Below are 23,596 nucleotides of genomic sequence, written 5' to 3'. Positions count from 1 at the left end.
CTACTTATAGTAAAAAAGACGATAACACGCGTGTAATGTCGCGGGGTACAGCTAGTATTATATACGTTACATTTAATACTATAATATTATCTCTTTCATATTGAATATATCATAACTGCTCGATATGAAAGAGTCCAGAAAATAAAGTAAGATTGAGGCATAAAAATAAATAGTTATAATAATTAAATTCATAATGGTTCTTTTAGATAGTAAAATTAAAGGCACAATAATTCAAATAATTCTCAAGTTATTGCTGCTTGTACAGTAACCACGATCTATTAAGTATCGACGTAGCAAGACATTTTTTAGAAACCGACCTTCTATAACCATCCACCCTTGCCTATTTTCCCTTCCCCTTCCTTCCGTACACGTGATTACCTAGACAATAAATACGAATTTATTGAGAAACTTACACAACAGAATCCGATGGAACTAAGAAAGGCAAGGGGGGAGGACAGGGCGCGTCAGCTCGTGCCGGCGAGGCGGGCTCAGTAGACCGCGGGCAGCGTGGAGACTCACCCTCTTCTACCATCCCCAGCCAGCTTCGTAACCGACGCCAGAGGCCTAGTGGACTGCCTGGAATGTCAGAAAGGTGTATTGCTTATTATACGTTTATGCCTGTGGTGACGGAAATCAGAATACTCCTATTTATTCCTGGGACGTAAGAGTAGAGGTCAAAGGGTACAAAACACAAATAAATAGATCAGTAATCATCTATAAAAAAGTATATTTTGCGCGCCCTTTGTTCAGCATTGTAAAAGTAAGTTATATCTGATATTCTAGTGGTTCGTTAGGGTAAGTTTAAAAAATAATTGATTTGTATATTTTTTTTTTTATAAAACTCGGCTGGCTAACGATTTACCTGATGAAAAACACTACTATATTTTAATAAAAAGTAATGGCATCAAAATGACATCTTTATATTAATTAGACTTGGGACGATGTTCTTCAAAGTTTAAAAAAATACAATCAAAAAGTTTCGCTTTAAAACTAGTAGAAATTATAAAGTAATTTTAAAAATTGTCTAGTGGTATTATTTTGACTAATAGATCCTAAAGAACGAATTTGGTAGACACCAAAAATCTCCGCGTGTCAAGGTAGGGTTAAATTCTGCCAGATTTGATTCAAATAGTTATGTTTAGAGAAATGTAAGTCGAGTGGTATGTTTATTACAACTGAAATTAATATCTTCGATTTACCAAACATTTGAAATCTGTAATTGCAGTCGAGAACAAATTATTTATTTTACAACTTATTTCCACATGTTACCTTGCACTGGTAGCAACGTTGCGGAAATAGAGTATAATGAGTTTCAATTCAATTGAATCCAATTGAGTACCTATCGAAGGACATATCTTTGAAAGGTCACTGCAAAATATAGCAGCAATCCCAGTATACCTTTCGTTATATGATTAGGCTTTCCTATCATTCTAGATTTATGCACCAATGGCATTTTCTAATAATGTGGTGATTTTATTTAATCATATTTTTCATTATTTTATTGGGATATCCCAAAGACAAGCGGCAATTAGTGCAAAAATTAAGGACGTGAAAATTGTAGAATTTAGAGTGACTGACTGAAAAAGGCTGTAAATGTTTATATTAGTATAATTTTCATCAATACAGGTACGGGATTTGTAAGCAAATATTATATTACCTTGTACTAGAAGTAATATTCCGGAAATAGAGTATTACAATTCAATGAACTCAATTGAGTACCTATTCAAGGACTATTATTGTTGAAGAGTTACAGTGAAATAGAGCAGTGACCTTAATACAACACCTGTCATTACATTTGCCATTTCCTGTTATTTTATATTTATTAATTTTTGTTTATATTACGAGTAAATGAAAATTGAAGGTGGGAGAGATGAGTATTCGTTCCTTAGTTCTAGCTCTATCTTCATAGGAATTAATATATTTTTTTTAGTAATATAAATATGTAAATTGAAAGCAAATTATATTGAAAACAGTATTATGTACTTACGAGAATATTTTCTGCTATTTTGTGGACTAAGTGGGTAGAAGTCTCCATGGATAGGACAATGGAAGGCCAGTCTGCGTTGTCGACGTTGAGCGGCGCGCATCAATATACACAAAACTATACCTGTGATCCATAAAAAAATCAATTAATTGACTACAATTTATATCATAATATTAACTACATAAGAATGTAAATTTATTCGTTTTTATGGTTGTTATAGCAGTATGTATTTTAAAATAATCGCGTTGTTTATTGAAGTAGAGTTAATTGCAGGCATTAGGTAATTAACGCAAACAATTCTATTTGGTACTGAATTTGGAATAAGTGGATTTACTTTTAAATGGATGTTTTACAATGGTTTACTTTGTGTGAATAGTTACAGAAGATTTGCTAAATAGATATGATATATGAGATGTTTTATATAATGGATAAGACAAGTAGTTATTTTAAAAATATAAATATACTTTTAAAATAACTTTAAAGTAAATTTGAAATATTAATATTTTTTTATACTTCAATTATATTTGCATTAAAATACAAATGAATGATAGAAAATTATAAATAGACATGTGTAACCTTTATTTGATTATTCCGTTTTCTGCCTAATGGAAATTCCTGTACCGCCCACAAATTCGAAAATAACTTTCCCCAGTGAACGATGACATAATGGTAATGAATATTTCTGCGTTCAACCTATTTCAAGTACAAATAGAACCTATTTTCTGTGTGTTACCATGTAACTACTCGTAAAGAAAAAAAATCAGTTGAATTAAGAGGACTAAGTTCCCTATTAATTTTGTCAGGATAGATGTTCTAAAGAACTTAACAAATCTTAGTTTTAACCATCAGAATCGTACATCAAAGTATACTCCGAGATCTCTGGGTTTAGCCTGATATGGGACAAGTATTGCTCACGTTTATGAATAAAAATAATCCTTTCTGAAATGTTGATTTCTTGTTATAGGAAATACACTCACCAGCAATCGTCATAAGTGCTCCAGCGACGATGCAAACGGGACCGAGTACCCTGGAGTTGCCGGTGAACGCGATCCTCTCAGCATAATGATGAGGCTCTTCGTTCTCTCCACAACCGCGATATGAAGCAGCTGAAATTAAACACGCATATTGTAACATTGAAGCTAAAGTGTGGGTATTCAAAATTATATCCCTAGATAGTTCTTCAGAACAAAAAGTATCCTAATTTGAGGTTTATGCAGTATTAAATATGAAACAAGATCAACGAACTTGGTGATAATTTCTGATTGTTGCGAGTAAACCTGATTCATAATACAACATAAGAAGTTTGTTCATTTATGGTGGTCTGGGTGTATTCTATATATAGTAATTAATGGATTTAAAAAAGTATTTGAGTATGTTACCTAGTAACTACAGTACAAGCTTGGCTCAGTTTGGGACTAAGACGTTGTAAAATATATATAAAAAAAAATGTTTATTGTTCTTGGGGAATTTAAATATTACAGTTATTATTCGATTACGATGGTATGCTTGCATGTCCGCTGTGTGCAAGAATTTTTATAATTTATATTTTTATTAAAATGTTTGCCTATTTAGTCCACATTCAATTAAACCAATACCAACAACAGTTAATCTAATAGCCCCTTATGTAAACAATTAACTAATAATTGCAGAGTCAAAGCTATCACCGTGACCGAAAACGGTCAAGACTCATCAGCATCACTGTTATCGTTAATAAACCAATGTTTCTAACTCAAATTAGATTTGAATTATATTAAGTATAATTTTCTACATTCGGCCAAAATGATATTCTAAAGAATTTAATACATTTAATATTCCTCTTACCTGTAAGCACACAGCCAACGAGCATAAAGAGGAAGCCGAAAATGGGCAGCACAATTTGACAGTTTGCTGCGACGACCACTCCAGCGACTGCCAGCCCGCCTTCCACCTTCTCCACTCTTAATCTTGATATAGCTGGTGGACACCTAGGCTTGCCCACCGGAGCGCGTACCAAAGGCTCGCCAGGGGGCGACGTGGTCCTATGGACAAGGAAACAAAATAATTTAATAATCATAATAACCTTAAGTGGATGAAGCAACAGATGTATGTAAACGTAGATGGCTTTAATACTCTATTCTCTTTGCCTGTCTTGCATATATATATATATATATATATATATATATATATATATATATATATATATATATATATATATATATATATATATATATATATATGTATATATATATTTATTATTTGAAAAGATAAAAGCATAGAACACGTTCTAGAAGATATATCAATTCTTTCACTTCTTAACTAAAAGCTAACAGATCTAAATAAATAATACTTAAAATTACAGCCAATAATTTTTGTTTTTGTTCAAGAAGCCAAGTCATAAAAAAATTCTATCGTTTTTGACTGACGCATGGGTTGGTTTCATAAATGATATAGTATATAAAATTTTTAATAATATTAGTAATAAATACTTCAAGGTTTAGTTATAAAAAATAAATTTTAATTAACACAAATACAGGACATAACAAAAATACAGTTTAATTGAGAAACTTCTCTATTGAAGTCGGTTAAAAATTAAAATTTAAACTATGTTAATATTTTCCTGACGCTTATGTTTTTTATTAGAAGGTAGTGTCTAAAAAACCGTTGGAATAAATAATAGGTATTGATCGTAAATCCTCAAGCATGTATATAGGATAACTGTAGCTCTGAAAGGTAACAAAAGACATAAAGGGTGGTAAATTTACATATTTGTAATTTAAAATATTTGTAGTAAAAAAGTAAATTTTTAAGATATAATGACTGGCCGGTATTTTTTTGATAATTTAAAATACTAATAATAAATGTAAGTTGAGGTACTTTTTTTCTTATAGATTTTTTTTTTATAAAAGTATTTCCTGGATAGTCTATAATCATCGCAGATTATGGTACTCGTATATGGAATGTTAATATTGTATATATTGTTCGAGCCAGACAACAGGCACTAATCACTATTGTTAGATTCAGACTATTGGCTCATTTAAAAAGTTTAATATTATCTTGGCTCAGTTATGAGAGGAAAAATGCTCAGATTATTCATGATCCGGGTTATTTTAGTATAACGTTGGTTAGCAGAAATATAAATAAAGAAATATCAGTTGTTTTTTTTTGTGTCTTTTGTTTAAAGCTAAATTATATAGAGACAAAATATCATTAACACTAATTACCGCCTCTAGAGTCAAATGATCAGCTCGGTCGAATTATCTTGGGAGTTAAAATGTTGACATTGAACTGGATTATTTCAGTAAAGTCTGGCATGTAGTTCTGGCATAGAATGGGCCTTCCCTTCCTTTCCTGTGGGTGTCATAAGAGGCGACTAATGGATCATAACGGTCGAGAGATGAGTAGGAGCATCCCTCTTAAAACATCACGAAAGCATAATTGTGGTTGTCAACCTGCCTTCCAAGCATGGCAACTACTGGCAAAACGCCTTCTTATGAAAGGCTATGTTCAGCAGTGGACAGTTAATGGCTGATAAAAAGTTTGGCATGAAGATGCAGCAATCGACTAAAGATTCACCTTTGTTATTGCGAGCAACACTGCTAATGTAAATGTTATCAGAAATATAAAAAAAAACAGTTCTTTTGTTGTGTCTTATAGGAGGAGGTATTAGTTGATAATTATAATAAAATAATAAAGTATTCTAAATAAATATAAGTAGGTATAAAACTTGTCAAATAAATTTGGGGATCGACCACAACAAATACAATACAATAGAGATATAATTACCTATGTGAAAAAAGTTACTAAGTTGAAAGTGAATACACTGTACGAGGTTTGTCCGGAAAGTACGTATAAAAGTTTTTTAAAAATTTTATTTTACAATTATTCAGGTAAATCAATTTTATCCCCTTCAAAGTACTCCCCCTGTGACATAATGCACTTGTGCCAACGCCGTTTCCACTGTGAGAAGGCTCCTTGAAAGTCCTCTGGTTGTAGGTTTCTCAGCTGCCCCGTCGTAGCTTTTTTTATCTCATTTATGTCCCCCAAATGCCGCCCCCGAAGTACCAATTTGGTTTTTGGGAACAAGAAGAAGTCACACGGGGCCAAATCCGGCGAATAGGGGGGTGTTCGGTCACCGTAATGGAATTTTTACTCAAAAACTCACGGAACGATCTTGGCGCAAATTTTTTTCATTTGAAGTTCGTTTCTTAGAATTTCGTGGACCACGGTTTTGCCCAAATTAAGCTCTTCAGCCACCTGTCTGACCGTTAAACGACGGTCCCCATTAACACAAGTTCGAATTCTTTCCACGTTTTCGTCGGAATGTGAAGTGGAAGGACGTCCTGAACGTGGGTCATCTTGAACGCTTTCTCGGCCCTCTCTGAATCTTTTTAGCCACTTGTGGACGGTTGGTTCCTTCACAGCATCATCCCCATAAACTGTTCTGAGATCGGCAAAAATTTCACGGCCATTCTTGCCGAGTTTCGAGAGAAACTTGATTACGACGCGCTGCTCTTCAACGGAAGCGGGCTCCATGCCGACGGGGTTTCGTTAAGAGGTAACTTCACAGATGGCGTGACAAGCCAGTTCGCACCGCACGGCGGTCAGACCAGAACTGAAGCATTGTTAGGGACATAAGGAAGGGGTCCTGCGCTTACCTGGCCTCCCCACTCCTCTTTCTCGCATTCCAGAACACTTTTATACGAACTTTCCGGACAGACCTCGTATACTGTCTCATCCGGCTGTAATTCGAAATCTTCCAAACATTTCTAGGCACGTGCCAATGAACGTGCTTTTATCTGGTATAGTGACGTCTTTTTGGCATTACTTGAGGTTAATAAATAAAATTTATAGAACACACTATTTTATTGGCGTTGATTTTATTTAATCAGATATTATTAGTATCTACATTTATTTATTCTGCGTTACATTTTACATTTTTATTTTTCTTAAGAATACATTGTGCTATCACCTTTTTTATACCTATCAGGATATAGATAAAATAAGATAAAAGAAATATGCAGTATAAAAAAGAAAACATACCTAATCACCTAACAATACGGTATAAAAAAAAAGCAGACCTTCTCCTTTTATGGGAAGAGACCCGTTCCCAGTAGTGGGATTAATATGTTGCAGTGTTATTTAAAGACATTTTCTAGAGTGGAGACCGCAAATCGGCAAATGTGCGAGTTACAAAAAATTTATCTGACCACGATGATATGTATAGAGAACTCTTGTAGAGTTAAGCTAGCCTTTGTATATTTACTTTCCACTATCACATTTATTTATGTATTGTTAGTGTGTACAATAAAGTATGAATAATATGTATAAAATTTACAATAAATAGATATAAAGTAATTAAAATGAGAATAATTGGCGTAATACCTAAGTATATTAAAACTTAAGGGCATTATCAGTTAATTAACCTTTAATATGTGGGTAATGTATGAATAATCGCGTTCAATTTTGCCTGCTACTGTAACTTTCAAACGCTTCATAATAGAATAAAAATAATAAATTCACAAATATTTACTAATAACCTTACAAATTAATAATTCATCCTTTTAACACAATGGAAAATCAATATTATCTAATAATATCTACATTCAATTAGCTCTATAGTTCAAATTAATACATGTATTACTTAATTGTAGTTTACTTGTTATTGATTTTTTACTCAAAATAATATCATAAAACTAATATAATATGTACCTATATTCTTTTTCACTGACTTAATCTTTATAAGGCTATTAGTACAATTCATTATAAGAAATAAACGTCATTTTGTCCCTTTTCGTACATAATTGGTACTTTAACAAACCAGTTAATAACAGTATACTTATGGCTGAATATTTAAATAAAAAACTTCGCTTTTTTTAACAGTTGAAATTAAAATTACCTTCATAGTTTATAAATTGTACACATAATTATAAAGGCTCTGTAGGGTCTTGTTTTACAAACTACGTAGTTTTAGGCACACTTTTGACCTTACTAGTTGATAGTTGGAGAAGTGAGTGAGTACTATTCATAGATTTTGTGATGTAAATTTTTCGGATCTAGTATATTATTACACATACTATCTGTATTCCGCGATTTCACCCGCGTGATACAGTATACAAAGTATCTTATGTGTTCAGTCAGGATAGAGCCTACCCGTGTACCAAATTTTATTGAAATCTGTTTAGTAATTTGTGTGTGAAAGAGTATTAAAATACATCTGTCGTTACAAAATTTTGCATTTCTTCTCCAAAGATTTATATACCGTGCTAATATTTTTAGCTGCATATTGTTTTAAGAAAAGCGCATATTCCTTTTCAAAAGGCTGATAGCACACTTGAAATTTCTCGGCTATTCGTGAGCGGTGGTTGTACTTAACATCAGGTGAGCTGCATGCTCGGTTGTCCTTTGTGTAATAAAAAAAGATTCATCCCTAGAGGATATTTCCAGCTAGGCTACTACATAGTGAACCTGGTTTAATTTTTTTTATATGGTCTTGAATTTGTTCTCATGACTAAGACAAAAAAAGTAATTTACGTAAGGTTTCACTCTATCCTATATTACGTATATATGTTAGATTTTATAAACACTAGTTAAGCTGTTAAGTCACTGACAAATAACAATCAAAATCACTATCACAATAATAATGTTAAGAATCGAGGTTTTAACGGGTGTCCTTAATTTTAAGGACATCTCGTACCTTATTACATTTGTATTAAGAATCATTAGTAATCGAGGCTAACTGTACTAGATATGTAGACACGATTGCCCTAATTAAGGCAAACAATGGGCACGTAGGAAGCTTTTGTTATAATGTGTCATATCCTTCCTACGTCAATAGCATAGGAAAGTCTTTGTTCTTAAATGTTAATGAGTTAAAGTTTCTATAGTACTATATTGGATGGGCCCTCAAGAAACTGTATTGTGATGTTGCTGTTTACTTGTCTTTAAGGTTATAAATAGAAAAGGGATATATAGAAGTACCCTATTCGTATGTACTTCTTACATCCCTTGTCTGTTGGAAATTAGGTACATAAATAGATATGTAAATCTTTAATGGAATTTCAGTGTATTTGTTAAAACTATTTATAAAAACAGAGAGTAATCGTTTAATTTGGGGAAACTATAATGTATTCTGTTATTTCTTATTATAGATAAAATAGGTTTATAAAAAAACTTTTTGTACGCATTATGCTTTATTTAAATCTTTAACACTTACCATCAGGTGAGTCGCATGCTTGTTTGCCCCCTGTGTTGTAAAAAAAAAATAACAATCTTTGTTTCTTTGGCAGTGAATTTAGAGGGTACAGAGGAATAACATCTGAGTCTTTAGGAATCGCAAAGCATGGGGAGTATCATGGGCGAAATAGTATGCTCTGTTATGTCCATAGTTATGTTATGTTTATATCTATAGGCTACGGTTACCACTTTCCATCAGATGGACCGTTTTTAAATTTATATATATATATATATATATATTTATTCAGTATATTTAAGCTATGCTAAGTTGAGCCGAGAAAATAAAAGGAGGGCATGAGAAAAAATAAATATTTCCTCGTTGAAATCCGGTTAAACATTTGTCATTATGCAAAAAGTTCTATAGACAACAAGAAGAGATATTTAAATGAGTGCCTTAGAGCGTTCTTTTTTGTTTACTGAGGGACGTTTCTGATTTAACTTTTATAATATAATAATAATAATAAAAGAATATAAACAGTGAACAAATAGTGCCCTGGATTGTGGAAAATAGTTCTAAATGTTATTGTTCTGAACACCAATCCTATGGACATTCTAATCATAAATGATACATACTTGTTATGACTTCGAACTTTCAAATTTAATTAATTGTATTTATTTTTTTTTGATTTCAAAATAAATGTTACATTTTAAATATAGGTAAAACTCTGCTTCCTAAATAGGTAAATCCTGTACTTTAGGATAAGCACTACTCGCAAGGTTGACTGGAAGAAATCTCTATTTAGGATATGTAAGTTCGCTTGTGACTATGTATTTTTTTAATGCATTAATTTTTTCTCTGAATGATTTAAGAAAATACATACAACATAGAAACAATGGTACGGATGGTAACCGTAATGCGTTGCAATTGTGAGGAATAAGGTGCTATTGTCACTAGTGGCTGTGAATGTTCTAAAACGTGGTCTACTTTAAAAGAACAAGATTTTCCATAGAATCGTTTTATTTATAATTATAAATACCTTACTTGTTAAATATATATTACATAATTACAGCGTAAACAGAAGCCTTACAAGAAGTCATAAACCTTACAAGGACATTTGGAAGTGTTTATAAAGTTCAAATTTAACAAAGATTTGTTAAATCCATAGTATAATGTGTTACTTATATAAAACAATGAATCAAGTATTAGGTAATTAATATGGTTTATTTGTTCAGAAAATAATAAAAAATTAAAAATTTTAACCCCCGAGCTGATGACATTGAAACTTTTAAACAGATCTTTATAAATTAAGGCTGAGAACTATCTCGATCACGTCGGTTTTAAAAGAAAAAAAACCGCGTTATAATGAGTCCATTCATTTAGGAGCTACGATGCTCTAAGCAGACACATAGACACGTCAAACTAAATACCCTTATTTTCGCGTTTGGGTGTAAATAAAGAAATAATAATGTTTAGATCCTATAATATTTTTTTTATAGCATAGATAGAGTTATTCTGTTTTGTGCATTGTTAAGTTGATTGCAAATGCGTATTTTATACGGGCAGACGACGCGCGTTTACGATGTGACAAGAGCCCAAAAATATAGATTGTATTAATCGTACTTAATAAATAAATAAAAAAAAAATTAAATTCTGAAATAGAGTAATGACCGTTGCATATATATTATATTGATTCACATACGCTTGAAAAACGATGCAATTGTGTGCAGACACGTTCGAAGCTAGTCTGTAACGCGTTTCTGATCAAAACGTGTGAGGTTTTATATACACACGAGTAACTATAGAGTCTTTTTACGTGCGTTTTTATCATATTACGGGTTTATGGCATTACTTAATTGTGAACGTGTGCAAAGGTTCTATTCAAAGATCAAAGGATCAAAACTGAGACTGAATGCTATTTGAAACACATTAACGCGCGTTACTTATTAATTGTACCTAATTTTAAACAGTAAATGCACTAATATAAGCCAAATACAATAATATTTTATTTTTATTTCAATCAGTATGACATTACTGACAAGAAACAATATTGGTTATATAAAAAAAAAATCAGTTTTTTAATATAAAATTATGTATTGAAGATCAGGCTGTAGGGTTGTTTTGATGGGTGAAAATGGTATGGTAACCCCGCCTGCGCTAATGGGATACGCTGGCGGAGCACCAGTGAAGGGTGATAGATGAGAATGAAAACAGGCCAGTTAGCCCATCATGATGAATTCATCAGGAATTAACCATGATAGTTTCCAGGGGGAACCGCGAGGAGGTCGACCTGGTTGGGTATATTGCTAGCAATAGGATTCTCAGTCTCCAATACTAACAATCCCTTTCCCCCCGGCTGTAGGGTTTAGTTCCTTTGCTTTTGTTTTTGTGGATAAATTAATATTACTACTATAAAGTTATATAATTCCAACAAAATCTACTCGTTTTAAATACACTATCTGCACAGGCTTTTAGAAGAAGAGATGCATCTGTTGTACATCAAGTAGATATGTTGATATTGTTGTGAACATGTAAACATTGTCAGTGACATCAACACCAACACTGTGATTAAGATTGATTGTTGTGTACAGTGTTGTTTATATCAAAGTAATCAAGTTGATATAGAGAAAGTTGATAATTATAGGGGCGGCATTTTAGTCGTAAACAATTTTTAAATATTAAAAAAATTGCGTTCAGTCATAATTCACATATGACGTAACACCTTGTTTGTGTACTTATTAGGCAGAGGTGTAATTATGTGTGATGTAAAAAAAAAAAATTATTTAAGATTTACTATCAACAGTAAATTGCATACAACATACATTAAGTACATTTGTTATTACATTATATTTTTTACAGGATATTTATTATTATTATTTAATAAAGCATTTCTATAGACGTAAAATCATTTTACTGTATATTAATACAATAATAAAAACTAAATACAGTACTTTAAGTAGTGTACACCAAACCATAATTTTCTGACCCCTTTCAACTTACAATAGGTTATGGGCGCAGTGAAAAGTTAAAGATAGCATGCTGAGAAAAGACTTGTGATAATAAGATCATCCTTACGAACAATTATAAATGAAAAAACGAGACTGTTTTAATATCGAATTTGTAACCTCATGTTCAAGTACGCAGTTTGCAGTAAGTAGATAGTTTGCAGGACATAGCATTTGCAGTTTTTAAAACTTCCACGTGAACAAAGTTGTAGCTTATTGCATAGTTTCATGTAGATTAGATAAATATTGAGTGAAATAAGAGATGGAATATATGTACCAGAAGGAGACTTTGTACAAAAGTTGATTGCTTGGGTACCTCTGTCCCATTCGTGTTTCAACCGTTGCGTTTGCATGGCTGTGTTTCGGTTTGAAGGGGGATATAGCGTGAATTTACTGGGTACAGAGGTTTAACACCTGAGTCCTCAGGAATGGCAACGCATGGGGGTATCATGGGCGAAACAATATACTCTGTTATGTCCATGGTACTGCTCATGTCTATAGGCGACGGTTACCACTTTCCATGAGGTGGGCCGTCAGCTTGTTTGCCATTCTAAGTTGTATAAAAAAAAAATTACGTTGCAAATGTTACATTATGAGTAAAATTACCATCATTATGTTGACATAAAGTCCATTAAATGATTCCACAATGACGATTCGTCGGACAAAAGAGTAGCAGATTTGTCCACGGTCAGTGGATCGGAAACTACGGTAAATCGTCGACGAACCGGAACCACCGTTACACCCGCCGTTTTTGCCGGATACCGGCCGATACGGATTAACGAGAAAACTCGCAACTTCCTAACTCCCTTGTTTATTTCTGTACCGCAATTTGGAGTGCTCTCGTATATTAATATGGTTTCACATTGGCAAGCTAAAACCAGTTTTATTGTCATGGAATAAAATATAATTTAGGTTCCATTAATTACAGATGAGTACCAATTCTTTCTACACGTTTTCTTGTTAACTACGCAGTTAGTTAACATTGAGTTTCATTTATATGTGGATATATATTAAATGTACCTTCAAATAAAAAAAAATAATTATTATTATTTACTAAATTATCGCTTACATTATTATACTCGTACTTAATTGTTGAAAGTTAACTTTATACATCTTTAACAGGACAATAGGAATTTAAACTTGAACTTACTATGGCTGTCATTAACTTTTTTTAATGGAAGATTGTTTGCAACCAGTTATACGGAAGAAGGTGTTAGCTAAAAAGATATATCTTATAGAATTTTAATTCAAAAGAAAAGTATTTAGGTAATTTGAGTTTACATCTTTGTGTTTGTCTTAAACCTCGTCGCCACTTAAGATCAGGTGAGATTGTGATTAAACGCGCTCAAATTTAATATAAAAAGTGGTGCGATGATGAGATGTCGAGAAATAATTGGTAAATAAAACATGCAAATACTAATCTACTGTCCAAGGGAAGGAATCAGGTTTCTGAGAATGTTGGTTTCGGAAGACTACTGTATAAGTGGATAAAAAGATTTAAAAAAGTAATAATTTTCGGTATTTGAGTTCTCTCTTTTTCTCTATCTAGGTACCACCTGGCATGAAGAATAAAGATAGATAAATATATCGAGTAAGTAAATATGTTGTAAAAAGTAGCGACGTCTTATAGTCTTTGTTTTTCTATTTTCAAATGTAAATGCTATCAACGCGTTGATTTGGACTAATATTTACTTCTGTCAACTAACCAAATGCCACGTTGTAATTCGTACAGTTTATTACGTACCGGTTAAAACACATAATACATTTATTATGAGTTTATTAAAATCGTCCGTGTTACGTCTGCGTCAACACACGCGATGGTTTATTTCTAGTAGTTTATTCTCGTAGTGGCGGGGGGGCAATTTACTGTCATTAGCCTCAACACAGACTAGTCGAAAATAGACGGCTCCCCACACAATTGCAGTCGGGATGAGTGTTATATCCTGTGCTCACTACATCGGCACAACGTTTTAAGGCCAAAACTTCATGAAAAATACGAAATTATCTTGTCACAGAACACGAGTATGACGCACTTGGCGCAAGTTACATTTCGTTTGAGAGTTCCAATGGATAGATGTTAGGTTTTACTTCAATATCTTTCAAACATAATAACCGACTAAATATAAGAGGAGATTTATAGGAATGTATTTCGAATTTTTTTTTTCATATTGTGGTATATATATATATATATATATATATATATATATATATATATATATATATATATATATATATATATATATATATATATTTTATCTCGCAAAATTTTGCACGTTAGTTACTTCAAGTGAGGTTATAATAGTAAAGGTAGATATTTACTTTTATTTATCACTTAAAAATGTTTGTAAACAAGTCTATTTAAATAAAGATAGATGAAATTTGAATTTTATTCAAAATAAATTAAACACTGAAAAATAAACACACATACTATCCCTTAACTTGTCACCCGGCGGGACGCGATGGCTATACGAGATACTTCCTGATTAACTTCATCCTCAATCGCTATACATTGCACTCCTCAACACAATCAGCCGATGCTAATTTTAGTTCGTAAATATTGTAGTGATTACTGTGTGGTATATGAGGTCCTTTTATAGAGGACCTTACTGTTAGACATGAATGAAATTACTGTTTTTGTTTTTATGGGTGAAAATGGTATGGTAAGCCCGCCTGCGCTAACGGGATACGCTGGCGGAGCACCAGTGAAGGTTGATAGATGAGAATGCAAACAGGTCAGTTAGCCCATCATGATGAATTCATCAGGAATTAACCATGACAGTTTCCAGGGAGAACCGCGAGGAGGTCGACGTGGTTGGGTATATTGCTAGCAATGGGATTCTCAGTCTCCATTACTAACAATCCTTTTCCCCCCATGAAATTACTGTTAGACACAACAGAAATTGACTAACAGGTCGGTAGTTTATGTAAACTCTACACATATTAATTCTTCTTTAAAACAGGGTTAAGGAAAGAGGTTTCTATAGTTGGCAAGACTCGCGTTGATATTGCAGGTCTTCAAGGCTTCGGTAATCGTTTACCGTTAAGAAAGAAAGAAAGAAATATTTATTTATTGCTCAACTTCACACATAATTACAAAAACATTAAACAATAAATAAAAATAAAAAGAAAAATACTAAAATGGTGTCACTCCGCTATATGCTATGTTCCTTCGAACATGACGTTTATTTTCAGTGGCAACAATTTGTTGGAAAGAGAGTACCATTTAAAATCAAACAATAAAAAAAAAATACTGGACTAAGTTGGTAATAACAAATGGCATGCAAAGTATGTAAAAAATTAATAACAGAAACTTTAAAATAACTTAAAACAAAAAATTAAGAGGACCGTATGCTTGTTTGATACTTCAGTTGTATAAAAAAAAAAAACTTTTCCTATACAAAAAATTGTTTACAATTACAATAAAGTAAATACATAATGACTTCGAAGTTACCTTCTGCTAGCGATATCACTAATAGAATGTTACTTTGATATGAATAATACAGATGTCATAAAAGTTTGTTTACGTTTGCGTCAAGAAGCACTTTTATCTGCGATGATAGGTTAGAGATATCTGTCATATACCATAATTGTGGCAGTGTAAACTCAGCAAAGTTATATTTATATAAGAATAAATAACATTCGTATTCTTACCCCTACTATTTCTATTGGTAAATATCGCAATACATGTACAGTAAACTATGTATTTGGAGGAAGAGCAGTGTTATGGTATATATACGTACTTGCTCACTATTTTCAATGTTGCCACCTTTGAGATATTTTTAATATTATTAAATACATTACTAATTCTTTTTTCTCTATTATGATTATAATATTGCTTTTATACAATTGTAGAACTCGAACGAGTAAAAATATATATAACTACATTTTACTTTTTAAATTGGTCGACTTAATTTATAATTCGAATTGCAGTTTTGATTGTTAAATTTATATTCGTATATATTTGAATAAAGTATGGGATTTTGTACATGAATATGTAGTAATCGTAAACTGCCTCATTCCAAGATTTTATGGATCCACAAACTCAATGAATGTTCTATGTTAGTAGTACCTAATGCTACTTTAATAATGGACTGTAATAGTGGTTTGATTAGTTTTTTAGTTGAAATTCTGACCTCACCAACAAACCTTGTAGTCAACTGCAGAGCATAGACCATAACGTTGAATTAAAGACTATTGCGGAAACAGAAATGTCTTATAAGGAATTAAATTAAATAAGAATATCCAGACTTCAAAGTTTCCATTAATACAATGCTTTTTAATTTGCGGTAAATCTTATAGATGGAGACCACTGTAATGCGGAAGTATTTTTTAGTATGTTTTTATATATTACAAGTAGGTTATAGTCTAGATTTAAGTAATAGAGGTAAGAAACAAACAATGTTATAACTCATATTAGACCGTTCGTACACAAACAAATACAAAGGGTTATATCATAAAAATATTAATTCAGTAGTTGAAGGTTGCCATTACAAAGTAACTGTTACTCGTACTTTTGATAGGTATTTAGGGTTATTTAATTTTATTTATATTTAAAATAGAATGTGCATCTATTATTAAAAGAAATTTGTAAAGAATTGTTATTTATTATTGTGGAAGATAATATTATTTTCTCAAAATTGTCGTTCTCTTATTGTCAAAGTAAACGTAGCGGATGTACATCACGTAAAGAAAGATTTATAAGAATGACAATATTTGTATTCTTTTTTGCAAATATAGTATAACAAATGTACTCATAACAATCTACTGATATAAGTCCTATTATAGTTCTTAACCGACTTAAACAAAGAAGGAAGCTCTATGTTCGACTCTATGTATTTTTTTCTTTTGTGTGCGTAATATAGAGTCCAAATTATAATATATAAATCATAATATTACGAAATACGAGGTTTGTCCGGAAAGTACGTATAAAAGTTTTTTAAAAATTTTATTTTACAATTATTCAGGTAAATCAATTTTATCCCCTTCAAAGTACTCCCCCTGTGACATAATGCACTTGTGCCAACGCCGTTTCCACTGTGAGAAGGCTCCTTGAAAGTCCTCTGGTTGTAGGTTTCTCAGCTGCCCCGTCGTAGCTTTTTTTATCTCATTTATGTCCCCCAAATGCCGCCCCCGAAGTACCAATTTGGTTTTTGGGAACAAGAAGAAGTCACACGGGGCCAAATCCGGCGAATAGGGGGTGTTCGGTCACCGTAATGGAATTTTTACTCAAAAACTCACGGATATTGTCGTGGTGAAGAATCCAACGCCCCTCTCGCGCCAATTCTGGACGAACTCGTGCCACACGAGCTTTGAGGCGTCTGAGCACATCGACGTAGAATTTTCCATCAACTGTCTGGCCTGGAGGGACGAATTCTTGATGGACAATCCCCCGAACATCGAAAAAAACAATCAACATTGTCTCGGCCCTCTCTGAATCTTTTTAGCCACTTGTGGACGGTTGGTTCCTTCACAGCATCATCCCCATAAACTGTTCTGAGATCGGCAAAAATTTCACGGCCATTCTTGCCGAGTTTCGAGAGAAACTTGATTACGCGCTGCTCTTCAACGGAAGCGGGCTCCATGCCGACGGGGTTTCGTTAAGAGGTAACTTCACAGATGGCGTACAAGCCAGTAATATATAACATATAATATTCCAGAACACTTTTATACGAACTTTCCGGACAGACCTCGTATAACAACAAGCTGCGTCACACAAAAAGTAACCGACTTTAATTATGATAAAATCAGTGATTTTAGTGTAAACATTAAACTATTGACCCGATTTTGATAAAATTTCTATGGGATCAATCTGTAAGTACAGTCTTTCAGATAAAAAAGAATTTTCCAAATCGGTTTAAAACTAACGAAATTTATAAGGTAAATAACATAAGAAAATACAATCGAATTAAGAACTTACTTCTTTTTAAAATTAGTTGAAAATAGAAATATTGAAAAATTTTAAATCTATAGAGACACGAGTAGATCAATTAATGACGATCCACATTATGCGGAAGACAGCTGCCGTTCTACACAGATTTCTCTTTCCGAACGGAATTTGCCGTCTGAATATCAATTAGCTATTGGATTGGCGGATTATGGTAATATACACGCAACCACAGATTCAGAGATGCAACCAGCTATGAATATTAAAATGGGGGACATTACTTGAATTGAAGCTATGATAGAATATCCAAAAAGCTTTTTTTTTTATTAGGTAGAGTTTCATACTTAGGTAATATAAATGTAATTGTGATTTTTGTTTTGTTGGAAAGGGTAAATAAGTCGGTCAAAAATACGACAGTAACATAAGTCAATATACATTGGTAGCAGGTAAGAAATTAGGATTGGTAACTATGAAAATGTTCTGATAAAAGAAAAAGTGCCAATTTCCACGCACAATCAGCGGATTTTTCTTCACGTTTTACGTAAATTTTTTTATAAATTGAACTATACTAGACTAAATCCTCCATTAATAGTAATAAGAGATAGATATAGAAAAATTTAGACATGTTTTTTTTATTTATCTCAGACTACTATTTACTATCAGACAGGCGAACGGTATCTAAACCTTCTTGACTTTATGTGTTATAAAACTATTATAAGCCTAAGTTTAAATAACAATTTATTAAGTAGCAACATTAAGATAGTGCAGTTTGGATGATCAGGTTATTAAATCAATTTAATTAGGCATTTAATATAAAACCAAAGAAAGATATAAACATGAACGTTTGTTTGACAGTTGTGCATATTTAAAATTGGGGCCAGGCCAATATTATAGCCAACATTACTTTTTTTTGGAGTCAGCTTGAATCCGGGTCGTATTCTTTGTTTCTCTAAACGTGTTTTAATTCACATTATTAGCATAATTATGAGATTTTTGTTTTTCTGTTTTATCTACGTTAGTAGTGGTAAGTACCTAATAAGCACACCTTAGTATATATGGGTAGATACTACCTGCACATAATTTTAAACTAATTGTAAAATTAATTAACGATTTGAACGCTTTGATCTACTTAATGTAAATGTGTGCTTACGTTCTTTACACCTACATGTTTGAAGTTGTATTGAATATTCACAGCGTTACGTTGACAGTGTCTAAGTCACACGAGTCCAACGGAAGCAAGCTCGGCCGGGTGGAAACGGGTCTGGGTTCAGTGTCCTCTGTGTCCCGTTCCACCTCAGCTACCTACGCCATGATTGTCGGCGACGCCTCGTACACTGTCTGAGAAAATTATAACATAACAGGTACTTTAGCGTTTAGATTTGTTATGAAGATACGACTATAATTATAATGATATAAAGAAAATAATAAAAGTTGTTGACTGTATCTTTTATGCATTAATCAACTTGATGGTATACAATTTACAATACAATGAAATGTATAATAATTTAATTCATAACATAGAACCATAATAGCATATATTATAATATGCTTCTGTCTTCTTTATAATATATTTCATATTTTTTTTATACAACTTAGAATGGCAAACAAGCTGACGGCCCACCTGATGGAAAGACCGTCACCTATAGACATGAGCAGTACCATGGACATAATTTTTTTAATTCAATGAAGTGGTTGCACAGGTTTCATACAAACATTTCTTGTTTGAAGTGATGTGGACAACGGTATCTATAATGGTGTAATTACGATAAAAGTATGTTTTCACCATCACGAGGAGACAAAGGAATGAATGCTTACAGCTACAAGTAGCTTATATTTTCGAAAAAAAAAAGAAATAAAAAATGTATTTTTTGTGCGGGTTTTTTCGTGATCTGATTAGTCAAATAACCTTGCTTGTTCATTGGGCACTGGGTTATTGTGTGAATCAGTTACACGCACAAAAGGTACCTACGAGAAGAAAAATGTTGGGTAATATGCCAGCTAAAGAAATGGGTCCGCCAATAAAAAAGAAAAACCATTCTGATGTTGTTCAAGGCTATACATAATTGACACGAACACCAATTACTGGTTTTCATGTATGTTATAAGCATATTTCCTTTCTTAACTTCAAGAAAAAAGCTGACTTATCCCTTTTATGTACTTATTATAATAAGCAGGTTATAATACGAGGTCTGTCCGGAAAGTTCGTATAAAAGTGTTCTGGAATGCGAGAAAGAGGAGTGGGGAGGCCAGGTAAGCGCAGGACCCCTTCCTTATGTCCCTAACAATGCTTCAGTTCTGGTCTGACCGCCGTGCGGTGCGAACTGGCTTGTCACGCCATCTGTGAAGTTACCTCTTAACGAAACCCCGTCGGCATGGAGCCCGCTTCCGTTGAAGAGCAGCGCGTCGTAATCAAGTTTCTCTCGAAACTCGGCAAGAATGGCCGTGAAATTTTTGCCGATCTCAGAACAGTTTATGGGGATGATGCTGTGAAGGAACCAACCGTCCACAAGTGGCTAAAAAGATTCAGAGAGGGCCGAGAAAGCGTTCAAGATGACCCACGTTCAGGACGTCCTTCCACTTCACATTCCGACGAAAACGTGGAAAGAATTCGAACTTGTGTTAATGGGGACCGTCGTTTAACGGTCAGACAGGTGGCTGAAGAGCTTAATTTGGGCAAAACCGTGGTCCACGAAATTCTAAGAAACGAACTTCAAATGAAAAAAATTTGCGCCAAGATCGTTCCGTGAGTTTTTGAGTAAAAATTCCATTACGGTATATTCGCCGGATTTGGCCCCGTGTGACTTCTTCTTGTTCCCAAAAACCAAATTGGTACTTCGGGGGCGGCATTTGGGGGACATAAATGAGATAAAAAAAGCTACGACGGGGCAGCTGAGAAACCTACAACCAGAGGACTTTCAAGGAGCCTTCTCACAGTGGAAACGGCGTTGGCACAAGTACATTATGTCACAGGGGGAGTACTTTGAAGGGGATAAAATTGATTTACCTGAATAATTGTAAAATAAAATTTTTAAAAAACTTTTATACGTACTTTCCGGACAAACCTCGTACATTTTAGATACCATATAGATAGGGTGATACTCTTCCTCCAAGAAATTACAAAAGATTTTAGGGTTGTGATGTCAGGAAGGATCTCCAAGCAGCACCATGCTTACTTTTTTCATCACGGTTCCTTTGTTTTCACTTAGTGAAATTTATTGTTTTTTTTTTATTTGTGTTACTTAGAATAGCAAATAAGCTGATGGCTCACTTAATGTAAAGTAGTACCTTTGCCTATAGACATAAACAGAACTTTTTTTTTAACCTTCAATAAAAAAAAAGTCAACTATGATTTTTTATATTTATTTTCGAGAGTCATAATTATATATCTATTTATATTTCTTGTCAAGATTCGTATAGTCTTCTTATACGTTATAGTCTATAGACTGACGTTTGCTGTATTTTTTTTATTTCTATATATGTGAATCTTATACGTTTGCTATATTATAATTAAACTATGAACCCCTAATCAAAAGCACCCTTAATTTTAATTATACAATATATATGTTATATTATACAAAAGTATAACATTGACGTTCTAAGTTTCTCCTTCAAGAATGTAAGAAGTTAAAGTCTTGAATATTACCTAAGGTGTCAAATACATAATCACGTCTATGCTGTCATGAACTTCGTGTTTTACGTCACAAAGTTAATAAGTTTTCGTCAGAAATTGTAAATTACGGCACCAGGAGGCATTAGGTCTGAAATATTTTATTCACAATTACAGCTTACAGACATAGTCTGGCCTGTAGGTAAAAAGGGGTGTATCCATTAGCGAACTGTATAAAAAGCTGAAATGTCCCTGCCCAATTTATGGCTTGACTTTTTCAATGTTCCACAATTTCGTGTTGTAATGTTAAAAGGAAAGAAAAAAATATTCAATTACTGAAAGTTATAATATACTTACTAGTTCTTGGGGACAATTCTAAGGTACAAAATAGAATTATAAAATCCCATTTAGGCATATTTAAGGTATTCACTCATTGTGCAGTTTTCAGCTATGCACAAAGACATGGAAACTAATCTTAAATACGCCAATGTGTATAGAATATAGAACAGACTTTAGGTTCTTCGTCACTTTATACGATTGCTCGACTGGCTTTGATAAAATATACGTCAGATTATAAGTTGTATTTCTCTACTCGATTAGAAAATTGCGTTGAAATCTGTTCAGTTATTTTTTCTCGATTACATAACATACGGACATGAATTCTAAAAATTATCCTAAATTGTTTGTATTTATGGTAAACTGTAACAGTCTTAAAATAAAATAGTAAACAGACTTATCTACGATTTTCATTGTCGACCAAATAATATCAATCCTTTAGTAAATAGGAACTAAACCTGAACTAAAAGTATATGGGGTCACTGACCGACCTTTCCTTTCACAATATCGGATAGGCAATATGCTGTTTATATAAATTACCAAAACATAAAGTCCAGGATATTACATTTGGTTGTGTTTTTCTAACAAAAGAAAATGGTACACTACTTTCTTTCTAAGAGTTCTTAAATAAGAAAATCAAATAGGTAAACATACGAATAAATACGGTTATAGTAACGTCACTAATTCTATTTACCCGGTTACGTATAAATGGTTAACATACATAATAAACATACCACGAAATATGTGTTTGAATTGAGGTAAAACACCACGCAATCGTGTTTGCTTACAGTTTGATACAGCGCACTCGGTCAATATGATAATTTAATTAAGTTTGTTATATATATATATGTATATATTTATTACTTAAATAATAAGGTATAAAAAATGTAATTATGTAATCGCATACAACGTAGTTTTTTTTTAAATAACCTAAATATGCCCTGATAGACCTAGGTACTAGATAAGAAGGTCGCTCGAGCAAAACCTATATTCTGTTATTATAGGAAATTATTTCTTAGGGTTTCTTTTGAGTTATAAAAGAAATTTACAGCAAATTTTTTTATAAATTTCTAGTATCTAAATGGGTTAAATGCTGATTAATCAGTTAATCGAGTAGGAAATAATTGTTTTTCTTATCAGCCATTATACAAACATTTTTATTACTTTTATTTTATTATGTTATTACCGCGGTTGTTGCTTGCACCGGAATTTTGCTGCAACAAGGTAGTTTACGATCTCTAGGGAGGGAAAGCGTATGTACCTAATTAGAAAGTGTAATAATTGTATGTTTATTATCCCTAGTGGGATAATCAGAGGTTTTATCTACATTCCATGTGTTCATTTGTTTTACTATTGTGGGCGAGTCTAGCGCCGGTTAGCGCTTCCTGGATTTCTTTTTAAAAATATTTATTTCCACGAATATTTTTATCTTCTGAGAGAAAATTTTAATATAGATTTTCATAGATACCAGGTTTTGGTGTTGGCCAGTCTGGAATTAATGACTAGACCGCGACACCCTCCCATATATTTTAGAATACGTATTTTAATATTTCAAAACTATCTAAAGAACGTGTACTATTTTTTCGTATTACGTTGGTAGTTCGCTACATTCATTTGGTGCCAAGTCTCC

The 23,596-nt window shown here is 32.8% G+C and overlaps 1 protein-coding gene across 2 annotated transcripts in view; it reads right to left on the bottom strand.

The window, feature by feature from the left end:
- LOC113515553 (uncharacterized) overlaps positions 1–23,596 on the bottom strand; it is a 58,184-nt gene that overhangs the window by 2,833 nt on the left and 31,755 nt on the right. For both annotated transcript variants that reach the window (XM_026899809.3, XM_026899808.3), the window contains exons 2-5: positions 3,806–4,002; positions 2,962–3,090; positions 1,988–2,107; positions 414–576 (exon numbers count right to left, since the gene is read on the bottom strand). In XM_026899809.3, coding sequence (XP_026755610.1) covers positions 414–576; positions 1,988–2,107; positions 2,962–3,090; positions 3,806–4,002 — 609 coding nt within the window. The remainder of the gene's footprint in view (positions 1–413; positions 577–1,987; positions 2,108–2,961; positions 3,091–3,805; positions 4,003–23,596) is intronic.

This window comes from Galleria mellonella, unplaced genomic scaffold (assembly GCF_026898425.1).
Source record: "Galleria mellonella isolate WM207_F2 unplaced genomic scaffold, CSIRO_AGI_GalMel_v1 utg173, whole genome shotgun sequence".
Lineage (NCBI taxonomy): Eukaryota > Metazoa > Arthropoda > Insecta > Lepidoptera > Pyralidae > Galleria > Galleria mellonella.
Note: the sequence above shows the minus strand (reverse complement) of the source record. Positions and strands in the feature narration are given on the sequence as shown.